The 14159-nt window shown below is 38.1% G+C and overlaps 1 protein-coding gene across 2 annotated transcripts in view; it reads right to left on the reverse strand.

Moving 5' to 3' along the window:
- kcnh1a (potassium voltage-gated channel, subfamily H (eag-related), member 1a) overlaps positions 1–14159 on the reverse strand; it is a 260110-nt gene that overhangs the window by 99071 nt on the left and 146880 nt on the right. For both annotated transcript variants that reach the window (XM_059985791.1, XM_059985790.1), the window contains exon 10: positions 11534–11730. In XM_059985791.1, the coding sequence (XP_059841774.1) occupies positions 11534–11730 (197 nt within the window). The remainder of the gene's footprint in view (positions 1–11533; positions 11731–14159) is intronic.

Below are 14159 nucleotides of genomic sequence, written 5' to 3' on the forward strand. Positions count from 1 at the left end.
TCCTCCTCCTGAAGCCAATAATCAGCTCCTCGATCTTGCTGATATTGAGTGAGAGGTTGTTGTTATGACCCAACTCAGCCAGGTTCTCAATCTCCCTCCTTTTTCATGATTCAGCCTGCGACAGTGGTGCCATCAGCAAACTTGATTATGGCATTGCAGCTGTACTTAGGCACACAGTCATAAGTATAAAGTTACAAAGTGAGTAGAACAGGGGACTAAGCACACAGCTTTAAGGTGCGCCTGTACTGATGGAGATGGTGTTGCCAATTTAAACTGACGAGGGTCTGCAAGTGGTGAAATCCAGGATCCAATTGCACAAGGAGGTATTGATGCCAAGGTCTTGGACCTTGTAGATTTTTTTGAGGGGATGATGGTAGTCAAAAAAGAGCATCTTGATATATGTACCTTTGCTGTCCAGATGTTCCAGGATTGCGTGAAGAGCTGAGATTGCATTCGCTGTGGACCTGGTGTGACGTTAAGCAAATTGGAACAGATCCAAGCTGCTTCTTAAGCAGGAGCAGATACGTTTCAGCATCAAGCTCTCAATGTACCTTATCACTGTGGATGCAAGTGCTACTGGGTGACAATCATTGAGACAGGTCACCACGCTATTCTTGGGCATTGGTACACTTGAAGCCTGCTTGAAGCAGGTGGGTACCACTCATTGCCAAAAGTGAGCAGTTAAAGATCTCCGGGAAGACGCCAGCCAGTTGATCAGCACAGTTCTTTAGCACTTGAATTGCCGAGGGATAGTCGACTATGGACCAATAACTGGGCTATTGGATTAATATAGAAAGGTTCCTACTAGACAGTATGGGTATATTAGGATGAATGGCCTATTTCGATACTGTACAATTCTATTTTAAAATGCATACCAAGTCCTTAAGTGCTCATCAATGAATCCAACAATTCCAGATAACCAGCCATTCCAATCTTGTCTTTCCAGCATTCATTTTGTGTTCTTTTTCACCCATCTCCTCTTTTTCAGTTTTCATTAACCTCCTTTCCTTTATACCTCTTTCAGACAAATTTTACCATTCTTTTCCAGTAGTCTCCACTATCACTTCTCTCATTTAATCTCTCCTAGTTTTCTTCACTTTTCTTCCCTCCACACCTCCCTCTAACTCAGCATTTTAAACTTGCTTTATAACTAATTGATGAAAGATAATCACATTATAGGTCATTTCAGCTTATTCTCTACAGATACTGCACAACCCACTGAACATTTTTCTGTTTTTATTTCAGATGAACAGCATCTACAGCATTTTGATGATCTAACAAAAAGCTTGGAAAGCACTACCCCCCAGATGCAAAGACCTTACATCTTATTTTATTGAGAAGTACACGGCAATACCAGCATATGCATATTTCCTTTTAACCATCCTTAGTTGGAAATAGATCACTTTCCTTCACTATCACCCAGTCCAAAATAAACTGTTGATCCAACAACAGAGTTGCAGTATCTTCACCAGAAGTACTACAGTTGTTCGAGAATTGCAGATCACCATCAACTTCTTAAGGGCAAGTTGATGCCTTTAAACAAAAGACAAAGTGTAACATTGAAAACATACCCATTACCAAATGACTCCACCTTATTCTTCAGACCTTTGCTCGCGCAAAGGATTAAAACATTACATCCTGTTTCACTTTTAAAATACCATACAATGGATATTTTTGGAAGAAAGTGCAAACTACAGATTTTTGCTTGAAATTTGTTGTCTGTTGCTCAGTAGTGAATTACATTAACTGCACAGAAAAATAAAGTAGGAGGCTTATGTCATGTCACAACATGAGTGGTGAGAACAAAGAGCCAAGAACGCTATCTGGAATATCCACGCTCTAGCTTTCATGTAAGGTAGGTATCCACCCATTGATTATTTAAGTTAAACACACACACACAAACCTGCCTTTAACTGGGCATTGTAAGGTATCAAGCAGATTTGCTGGTCAGGCAGCATCTGTAGTGACAGGCAGAGTTAGGCTTCAATCTCTCACCTTTCATCAGAAGTGAATGGAACAAGTTCAGAAATGCTTGATTAAACATCATTAATCTGTAATGTTAACTTTGCTTCTCTCTGCACAAATGGACCAGAACTTGTTGAGTACTGAGAAGACAGTCTGCTTTGAGTTTAAATATCTAGAATCTCTGGTGTTCTGCTGTTCTCTCATTTTATTACAGAATTAGTTCTTTCAAAACAGAAATGTGGCTCAGCACTAGAGATCTGTATGGAGAGAACATTATCAGCTCCCTGAATTGTTTTCATAAATCAAAAGAATCCATGTTAGATATTGATAAAATAGATTATATAAGTACTCTGGTAAGGGTAATCCAGCAAACTACTGATAACTAAAGTTGAAATTAACTTACTCAGTAAAGTGTAAACTCAGTGCAGGAGAAAGCTTGATTCTTACTTTCGAAAAATAGCTGATTACCTCAAAATGTACTTGAGATTTCTTGTATTGTCAAATTGATTGGATCCTGATATGTAGACTGGCATTATACGCGGCATGAAAATGAGCAAGAGTTGCTGCTGCTTGAAAATTCTCTGGCAGAAAAGCAGAGCCCTTCAGAGTTAAACTGAAGGCAATTGGGACGAGAGGGTGAGCAGTGTGTTTCTCATCACTCAAATTATATTTTCTTGTCATATTCACCACTCAGTGGATGAAAATACACCTGCAAAACTGACAAAAACTGTACAAAATCTCAGTATTTTTCCTACGTGTCTGTTAAGAATATTGTCAACTGGTTTCAGGTTGGAAGAGTTGTAGAAATCAGGGTTTTGCTCTGAAGATATGAGGTTTTGGGAAAACAGATGTAGGGTGAAATTAAATTTGCTGTATACACATTCAATAAGTCTCTTTTTACTCAACAATTGCTAAGGTTCAGCTATGAAGTACAACTTTATAAAATCTTTGAATTGTGTTTATCTGGATCTTAAATCAATAAATATGCAATAACAACAGACATTTTGCTGCTGTATATGCTGTAGAATATTGCTACAACTCTACCCTTCAAACACTTTCCTTATTCATCTTTTCTAATTGCTTTCTTGCTGAAAATTTGGCTCTAATAATCAAATGATGCTGGATTTACCTTAAATCTGAAAATTGTTTCATGGCATGGATTCAAACTCAGGGCAAAGCAGTAACAATAGATAGAAAACAAGAACTGGCAAAGACAGTAGCACTAAAAAAAAGATCGATTAGGTGAGGGGAAAAGTATTTTAAGAGGAAAATGTCACACCCATCTTTTCCCCAGGTTTGTGGGATGTGTGAAGGGTATCTCTGTAAAACAGAAAAGATAAAAATTGCAGTTCTTTTGTATCAACAGGCAATAAGCCATATCACCGCACTGCAGGAGAGAAAAGAAAGATTTATAGAGTAGCAACTGCACCAGTCGTAAATGCAATCAAAGCCACAGCTCTGATATTGCATCCTCTGCTCACATTTTATTACAAGGCGAGTAAATGGCTCCCTTGGTATTTATTGCATGCTGTGAATACAACATTATATTTTCCACATTGCAGAATAACTGAATTACTAACAGGCAGAGAGGTTTTAAATATAAATGCAATTTCCTTTACTTCCCTTTTCTGCATTAAATATTTAAACAAAATCTTAAATGATTTTGCCTATCAAAGGAATTTCACATTTTAACTGTGTTACAAATCATTAGAAATACAACATTCAGCAGAGTTACAAAGAAGCAAGAGGCATCTTCGATATTTGTAATTATCACTAGTCAAATATTATTTTCATGTGTGTACTATATAGTCCAGTCACTACAAAAATATATCGATATTTATGAATTTCTAATAATGGTATACATCAACTTTTTAAAAAAATACTACAGGTTAAATTACAGAAAATCATTAGTTTTTTTACCACAAGTTTTCATTTCAGAAAAGTGCATGAACACTACCTCATTCCATTATTTTTAATTTTGTATTTTATAGTAATTTTCTATCTTGTCACTGAACTGTTTCTACAAAACAACAAGCTTCACAGTGATAATAGACATGATTCTGATCATTACACCTAATTCCATTATTTATGGGTAAAACTAGCAAGCTTTGTTCATTGCAATAATACAGTCTAGGCTATGTGGAAAATTACTGATTGGATTGAGAAGCTCCACATTGGAAGGGGCTGAGATGACTATCCACTTAAAAAAAAATCATATCCTACAAGGCAGTGATAATAAACCTGATTCTGACCTCAGCACTTTGTCACCCTTTATGCAACCATATTGTTGACATCAACCAACAAATTACTTGTCTCCATGGAAAGCCTCTTAAAATCGTTGCATTTGATTAAACCCCCATTAGACCAGAAGACATTAATTTAGAGGTTCTCAATGATTTTTATATCATAGACCAATACCCCTGCCCTAAGACACAAGAGCAAAATGAGGCCATTTGGTCCATCAAGTCTGCACTGCCATTCCACCATGGCTGATCCCTCTCAACCGCATTTCTCCCCATAACCTTTGACATAATGATTAATCAAGAACCTGTCAACCTCCGCCTTAAATATACCCAATGAATTGGCCTTCACAGCTATCTGTGACAAAGAATTTCACAGATTCACCACCAACTGACTAAAAGAAATACCCCCTCATCTCTGTTCTAAACAGATGTCCCTTGATTCTGAGGTTATGCCGCCTGGTCATAGACTTTTCCCACTATGTGAAACATCCTCTCCACAACCACTCTATCCGGGCCTTTCATTATTCGATAGGTTTCACTGAGATTCCCCCTCTTTGTCCTAAACTCCAGAGCCCAGAGCCATTAATTGCTCCTCATATGTTAACCGTTCATTCCTGTGATCCTTCTCGTGAACCTCCTCTGCACTCTCTCCAATGCCAGCACATCTTCTCATGGATACAAGGCACAAATCTGCTCACAATACTCCAAATGCTGTCTGATCAGTGCCTTATAATTAAACACAGAATAGGCCCTTCAGCTCATGATGTTTGTGCTGACCATTATACCAATTTAAACCAAACATTTAACTGCATTTGGTCTGTATCCCTCCCTCAATTCCCTGCCTGTTCCTCTGTATTTCTAAATGTATTAAGACACTGCTGTCAAATCTGCTTTGACCACATCCCCCAGCAGCACATTCAAGGGAATATCGCTGTGTGTGAAAAGACCTGCCTTGTAGATCTCCTTTAAGCTTTTCCCCAAGTCATCTTAAATCTATGGCCTCTAGAATTTGATATTTTCACCCTGGAGAAAAAAAACATTTCTTTTATGACTCTCAAGATGTTATATATTCTCTCAGGTCACCCCTCAGCCTCTGACACTGAAACAACCCAAGACTATCTAACATTTCCTTATTGCTAATACTCTCTAACCTAGGCAACACACTGGTGAACCTCGTTTCCACCCACTCCAAAGCCTTCACCATCCTTTCAGTAATGTGGCGACCAGAACTGCACATAACACTCCTCATGTGACCCAACCAAAGTTTTATGCAGCTGCAACATTTCTTCCCAAATTTATATCCTAATGGTCAGAGACCTCAAGTCAAAATTCGACTTTTCCACCACTACATTCTGTCAGAATCACAATCAGAATATCAAAATATGATCAACACATATTTTGAAATTTGATGTTGGGCAGCAACAATACAGTGTAAATACATAAAAATTATTACAAATTACAAAAACAAATAAATAGCGCAACGGGGGGAGGGATAATGAAGCAGTGTTCATGGGCTTGTGGACTGTTCATTCAGAAATCTTATAGCCAAGGGGAAGAAGCTGTTTCTAAAATCTGAGTGTGGGTCTTCAGGCTCCTGAATCTCCTCCCCAATAGTAGCATTGTGAACAAAGCATGTCCTTCATGGTAAAGGTCTTTCATGAGACCTGCTGCCTTCTTGAGACACCTCCTCTTGAAAATGTCCTCGATGGAGAGACTTGTGCTCATGATGAGCTGCAGTCTTTATTGATCCTGTACACCTTCAATGGCCAAGCCAATATTCAGTCCAATCTACCAGATCTCCATGGACCCTACGGGGCTTGCCATGAGGGACTTTGGGAAAAGCTTTACCAAAGATCAGGTTTAAAACATCCATTGCCGTATCCTCATCAATCATCGCGATTACCTCCTCAAAATTCTTAACCGTCGGTTAAACATGACATCCCCTGCACAAAGCCATGCTGTCCATCCCTAATAGATAGACATATCCTGGTATGAGTTGATTCTATCCCTAAGAATAGGGCTTTTGAAGGATGAGGGGAGACTTCACAGATGTACAAGCTAGAATGAGCAGAGAAAAGTGGCCAGCAAGCACCATTTTCCCAGTGTGGCAATGGCTAACACAAGAAGGCATTCTTCAAAGGAGATTAGAGGAAAATGTAGAGGAGAACCTCATGAATAATTTAATTTTTAATCACACACAGAGCATAGTAAGTGCATGCACAGCACTGCTGGGGGTGCAGTTGAGGCAGATGCATTAGGGACATTTAACAGACCATTAGATAGGCACATGAATGAAAAAAATACTCTGTGGGAGGGAAGAGTTACATTGATTTTGAAGTGGTTGCAAGTTCAGCACAACATCATGGGCTAAAATTCCTGCATTGTGCTGTATTATTCTATGTTCTATGAATCTTCTCCAAAGTGTTCCCCCTACCACTGATGCAAGGCTCACAAGTGTATCATTTAAACAACAGGAGGTATTATATGGAGACTGGTAAATTGATGGCTGATGCCCACAACATGGGTGCACATAGAGCCAACTGTATATGACTGAGGATGGCCCAGTTCTTTTCAACCCAGTAGTTCACAATCCAATCAGCACGTTTTCCACACAACCTGGACTGTTCACTTGTAATGCACAAAGTTGGCTCATGGCCCAGAAGATATGTCCACTCAACATGCAAGCCACTTTACAGCACTGCACCTATTTACAAAGAACTGGTAAACTGGGTAGTACGTCAGAGCGGAACTTTACTTTTAAACATGGAACTGCTTTGTGAACTTCACTTGCCACTTGTTGCTTCTTCGCTGCATTGCTGATTTAAGAGAAATTAAATTCTTAAAGTTTCTACTTCCTCACTGGATGCAGCAGGTTACCAATATGAGAACACAGACAGGCATTTGGACCATGATATTGTGCCAGTCCGGATGTTAGTACATGCTGGGTCCTCCTCCTGTGTATCGACCATATCCCTACATCCCCTTCATATTCCTATGTCTATGCAAAAGCCTATTAAACTATAACAAACTACCTGCTTCCAGTATTACCCCTGTAAATACCTGGCACCTTTCACTCTATACATAAAAAAATCTTGCCCTCACATTGCTTTTAAACATCCCCCTTCCACCCACCCATCCCCAAATCTTAAAAAAATGTCCTCTGGTGTTTGATATTTCAACCCTAAGGAAAATATTCTGACCATCTGTTCTATCTAAAGGTTTGCCTAACCTTTCATTGTCGTTCATATTTCTGAACTTAGTAAATCTCTTCTGCACCCTTTCCACAGTGTCCACATCCCTTCCTAAAAATGGTCACCAGAACTGTACACAATACTCCAGTGTGGTCTGACTAAAATTTCAAATAGCTGCTACACGACTTCTTTATTCCTACACTCAACATTCCTAGCAATGAAGGCAGGAAGGCCATACTCCTTTCCACCTTTTCCACTTACATTAACATGCTCATTAAGCTGTGCACAGGAACTGGAACTAGGGGATATAACCAATATTTAGTCATGGAGAGGAAGTAGATTTAGGACAGAGTTGAGGAGAAACTGCTTTTCCCAGAAAGTATTGAATCTGTGGAATTCTCTGCCCAAAGAAGCAATAGAATCTACTTCATAGGATCACTTTTGTTTTATAATCTCTGCTCGAGCTGTTATGTCTTCTTCCACTAGTCACTTAAACTTAAGCAATCTCCCTCAAAAGAAAATTGGCAGGTCAATTTAACTACACTACTGAACTGTGGAACTCAATATCTAAAGCTATAAAGGGATGCAGACTCCACTGGTATTTTTAAATGTCAGCTCAAAACCTATTTATTTAACCTTGCTTTTAACTCATATCACTGTCTTTTATTTTGATGTTTACACCTTGTCCCATTGTAAAACACTTTGAGCTCAATCGTTATATGAAAAGTGCTCCATAAATAAGTTATTTATATAAAGTATTTTAAGATGTAGATAGGTTGTTTGCGTTGTATGGGAATTAGAGGTTAAAGGAAAAAGTATGTAGAGCTGAATCTATGGCAAAATCAGCTGTGTTCTTATTGAATGGCAGAGCAGGCTCAATGAGCCAGACGGCTATCTCCTGCTCTTATTTCTTATGTACCTATAGACCCCAAGATCCCTCTGTCCCAGTGTCATTAAGGGACCAACCATTAACCGTATACATTTTCCTTTCATTTGACCTCCCAAAGTGAAACACCTCACACTTGCCTGGATTAAACTCCATCTGCCACTTCTCTGCCTCATATCTGCAAGTGAACTATATCCTGTTACATTCTTTGATAGTTATTTATACTCTCCACAACTCCACTGATCATTGTCCAATACTGATGGCAGTCTACATCCCACCTCTGATGGGCATGAAGCATGCACTCAGTGTACTAAACACTGTGATTGACAGCCTTGAAACAGGATACCCTGAGACCCTTTTCATCATCGCTGGCGACTTACTTCAATTAGGCCAATCTCAAAAGTGTGCTCTGAGAATACTAGCAGCATATTCTCCTGGTCTTTGATGGGACCATTGCTATACAAACATCAAGGGTGCCCACCGAACCACCCTGTCTACTTTCATAAATCAGACCACCAGGCTGTGCTCCTTCACTCTCCTACAAAAACAGGCTGAAATGAGAGGAACCAGTACAGAAATCCTGAGAAAATATGAGCTTCTATGTGATTGCTTTGAGTCAGTAAATTTGTCCACGTTCAAAGACTCAGCTGCCAGCCTAGATGAGCATATCACCACCATCATAGACTTAATCAGCAAATCCATTGAGCATTGTGTACCAAAGAGAGCAACCCAAGTGTCCCCAAACAGGAAACTATGGTTGAATTGGGAGACCAACTCCCTATTGAAGCAACTGCAGCATTCTATTCCTGACTTTTACAATAAATCATGATACAACATTTGAAAAATTATCTTTAAGAAATGCTAAGCGACAACTCACATCCAAAATCGAGTCCCAGACCAGCTCTCAGTTGTTGCAGATTTTACATGCCATAATGGATTACAAACTTAATTCCAGCAGCACAAAATTCTTTGAACACAAATTTGATAAGAATGAAAACTTGTGACTTGATTCCTGCTTTCAGTGGGATTTGTACAGGCCTAATTTCTTAAATTCCTCCAAAAACCACAATGTTGTCATTGGGCTTGGAGGCTTGTATGCCTCAGCAACCCAGAGAGCTATATTAGCTAGAGACAGGGCCTTGTGCTTTGGCCCTTGGTAGGAACACTCATCCCAAACAGGTCAAAGGGTAAAAGCCAGACTAAGAATGGACAACTGATCCTCCAGGTCTGGGGGTTCAACTCAGGGATAACAACCCTGGCTGGTCAAAATGCCAATGGTGTAATGTGCAGAAAGTAAGTAATATCCTAAACTGAACTGAAAGTTTACTTCATTGATAAATCATTACAAAACATGTCTGATATACTCAATATCAGCAACAGAAGCCAACTGGGGACTCTGTAGACATGCAAGGCCTCACTGGGATGACGATTTGGCTTCAGACCATTCATTCTTGTTTGAATGGTCAATAATCTGTTTTTTCACCAATTCTGCTGTCAATGTTGCTTAAAAGGTGGGGTTGGAGTCTTAATGTTTGGAGCAAAACTGAGGTAAAGGTAATGACATAAATGTGTCCTTGTGGATTTACCCACCCTGCACAGTCCTGGCACTATTATCCTCCTTCAAAAGTAACTGCTTTTGTCACAGGTAGTACACGTGAAGCCAACTTCCACTACACTTGCACTTCTGTGTTAGCCACACTAACTATGACCCAAGTTTGGTAGGCAAGTTTCAGAGAAAGTGACCATTTTCATTGACATTATCCCATTACCCTTATTGTAAGCTCTCCAATTGTGCATGCTCATACAAAGCCATAGTCTATTGTTTTGGCATTCCACCCGACTGCCCCCTAAAATGTTTTCCTCCAGTAAGGGAGCATGGAAGTTGCAACAATCCTTTACTGTTGTAGCGGGAAATCCACAGGAACATGCTGATCCTTCTTTTCACTGGTGCAGGAAGAGTTACATCATTAATTTCAGTAGAAGGGAATTGTTTATACGGGTCAACGCAATTAACAAATAAATAAGATATATATTTTTTAAAAGATTTAATATTGTGTTAATAGGGTAAGACAAACTTATTTAGAAAGTATTGACTAGTGAGATTTATACTTATTTTACATTTTTGATCATGATCCAATGCAAGCTTGTGAAGAAGGAAAGTTAGAAATTTTCAGTACTGTGTATTCAACTCTAAACAGAAAAAATATTCAGTGCAGTCATTTAAGAAGCCTGTTTTAGACTTATAAGAAACAAGACATTTAGAGTACAACTGCTTGAAAAACTATTCTCATTTTGGGAACTACATGTAATTTCTGATTGATTCAAGTACTTCACATTAACATTTTAACCTGAGGATATGCTATATATTCAATCTAATGCATTCCATTTAATTACTTTCATACTCGTTAAACAATGTGCTCTCAGACACATAAAACTTTAGTTTCTGCTACTTTTGGAAAGTATATAATTATTAAATTGATATATATTTTGTCTATAATTTGATCACACAATTAACTTTATAGACTAACATTTCAAATTGGCCTAATCTATTCATATTATATTTCTGTGTACGTTATTTTAACATAGTCATTAACCAGTTGTTTGAGTGGACTAATACCCAAACAATCAGTACAGCAAGTATAATTTTGAGAAAAGTTCTGGGAAGGGAAAACTAACCACTTTTTTGCCATAATATGCCTAGGTATGTTAAATCCAGATATAGATATATGTATTCATTCCAAATTTTGAACATTGCATCATCTTCATTCAATTTTTACCAAGATATAAACAGAAGAATGTCAAATACATTTTACCCTATTCCATTATATTTCTACACTTAAAAATAATCTAATATGCATCTTACTTGACGAATATGCATCTCACTAAGATCAAAATCACAAAAGGCCCATATGCTTAATTGCATAATAATGCTTGATAGCACTGAAACAAAATTGTTCCCTTCAAGTTGTATCAGCAGTAAATCTTAAACTTGTTATCCAACACTTAAGTCTAACTGTGGTATTTTCTTCAACATGTGTTAACATCACGAAAGCATGTGGGTGTGATATAGGGCAACAGTGAATGCTGGTGGCATCAGAAAGCTGAAGGGCAAATCAAAACTGTTTATAAAAATACAAAGACTTAGTTCTTTTCTGAGTGTATATAGCACAGATGTTATTCCTTTTGAAAAACGCTGTTAAAATATGTTGAAGGAAAAAGAGCTCGTTTATAATAAAAGGAAATCTTACCCTTTTCCGAAGATTATACGTCAGTATAAGGTTCCTTGAAAAGGAGTTTGCAAAGGCTGTATAGAATTCCAGAACTTTCTGCAAGGCATCTCTTTTGATAACATGAAGATCACAATATGTCAAAGCTCTGACATTGACGCATGATTGAGCAAGGGTATTTTCCTTCCAGAAAACATCTCCAAAGACATCTCCTTTCCCTGGGCAAATAAAAAAATATGATGGAGGTACAGATTTGATTAGACATTTTTGCATGCACAGACATTTTTTTTTAAAATTTCATTTTCTTTCTGTAATGATTTTCTATATGTGTGCATGCAGATATTTGTGTGAAAATGCAAACACTCTAGACTCAATAATTTAAAATTTTGTAGCCTGGGGGAAAGTTTTCACCGGATTACAAAAAAAACATGTGATCTGTTAGGTAGTTAATATTTGTGAAAGTGATTAACAAATGCTGTCAAATTTCATGATGCCAAATGGACAACCACTATGTGGTTATAATAAAAAAGTAACATCATTTCATATACAATTTGCAATGTATCATTGCTAGGAGCATTTGAACAATAGGAATACTTTACTTGCTATATGCTTATTGACAATATAATAATTATTTTGCTTATTCACACTGTACAGTTAGAAATTGACAGACTTACTGCAGAAGATTTTGAGATATATTCTAAACTAAAATACTAAGGTACTTAGCACTGTGATCTGGGCCAGCTGAGATGGGGCTAAATTATGGGAAATACAAAAGTATTCCATATGAATTGCTGTGAGATGCAGAACAACAGAACACAAAACAATAAATTTCTCAATATATGCCTGTGATATTAAACCTGATTTTAATTCTGATTGATAACATTAGCATTAGCTGATGGTCATGTTAACAAGCCCAGGTCAGCAACACAAAACTACACCGGTTCATATCCGGCCATGCAGTTTGAAGTTATTCTCTGGAAAAATCTGGAATAAAAAATAATACCAGTTTGTCATAAACATCCCACAGAGTCATATACAGCTTTTAGGAAACAATATCAGTAAAAAGGACTTATCTGAGGTCATATTCCTGAGAGGATGCAAGAAATATTAATTTCATAAAAGTGCTCAAAATCATCAAGGGTCCAGATAAAGTAAACAAAAAAAAACAGAAGCTGTGGAAGGGCTGAGAACCAGTGGGCATAGCTTTAGGATGATTACAAAAAGTAGCTGGATGGGAAAAATAATATGCTAAAGCAACACACACAAAATATTGGAGGAAATCAGCAGGCCTGGCAGCATCTATGGGAAAAAGGAAATAGTCGATGTTTCAGGCCATGACCTTTCATCAGGATTCCTGATCTCCTGATGGTAAAAAGATCTCTTGACCTAACCTGCGCTTGCTGAACAAGTCCTTCAGCAGACTCAGTGCTTCTTCAATACTACCTACACTCCATGTCCCCCCCGCCCCACCTATCCAGTTGCCTGACATTATCTTCCTGCTCCAGCTTGGGTCGCTACCAGTGCAAAAGGGAATTAGATGATTTACCTTGACTCAAACTCCTGAATGAGGAAAGCAGACAATAGATCTCCAGCAATTAAGCCATCAACAGACGAGTGTAAAGAGGTGTATGCAGATTTCACATGTCCCCCTCTAAGAAAAATTACTTTCTACCCTCTCCAGCTGAAAAATTCTGGGATTAATCATGATCAGAATATCTGCTGAGTTTGATTTGATCTGGGAAAGACTGGTTGGTTACCAGTAATCCCAACCAGAAGTTTTCTTATCACTGCATTACAATATCAAACCAGTATTTATTTTGTGTAGCAGAATATTAATGATGTGAAGCAGCAGTAAGACAATTCTGCTTTGAATTGCATTTTCAGTGATAATGAAAACCCAAAGCTCAATGACAATATTCATATTGAAAAAGTCCTGTTAAAGTTAGCTTTGGTTACATTTTGATGCCATGTTCAAACTAATTTCATTAATTGCAGTAATAGTGTTTTAAACATGAAGACAATTTGCTCAGTGTTTATGCTAGAGTTGTTTGGGAGGGTTGATACTGATTTGTCAGGGGAATGGGAACTGGAGTGAAAAGTGCTGAGGTTGAGGAATTTGGTTTACAAACAGAGGCAGTGTGACTGCTAGCAATGAGAAGCTTATGATAGGGCAAAACTGCAGTTAACACGATGTTACTATGTAAAAGGTGGACAAAATTGAAAAGGATGAACACAGGACTGAAGGTTTTATATTTGAATGCATACAGTATACGGAATAAGGCAGATGAACTTGTTGCACAGTTGCAGATGGCATTTATGATGTTATGGGCATCACTGAACCATGGCAGAAAGAAGATTATAGCTGGGAGCTTAATGTCCAAGGATACACACTGCATCAGAAGGAAAGGCAGGTAAGCAGAGGGGGTGGTGTTGCTCTGTTGATTAAAAAAAACACAAAATCAAACATTAGAAAGAGGCTTGGAAGATGTTGAATCGTTGTGAGCAAAGCTGAGGAAATGTAAGGATAAAAAGACCATGGGAATTATATGCAGATTACAACCAGTGGGAAAAATGTGCCCTACAAATTACAATAGGAAATAGAAAATACGTGACAAAAGGGCATGTTACAATAGATCACTGGGAATTT

This window comes from Hypanus sabinus, chromosome 12 (assembly GCF_030144855.1).
Source record: "Hypanus sabinus isolate sHypSab1 chromosome 12, sHypSab1.hap1, whole genome shotgun sequence".
Taxonomy (NCBI): Eukaryota; Metazoa; Chordata; class Chondrichthyes; order Myliobatiformes; family Dasyatidae; genus Hypanus; species Hypanus sabinus.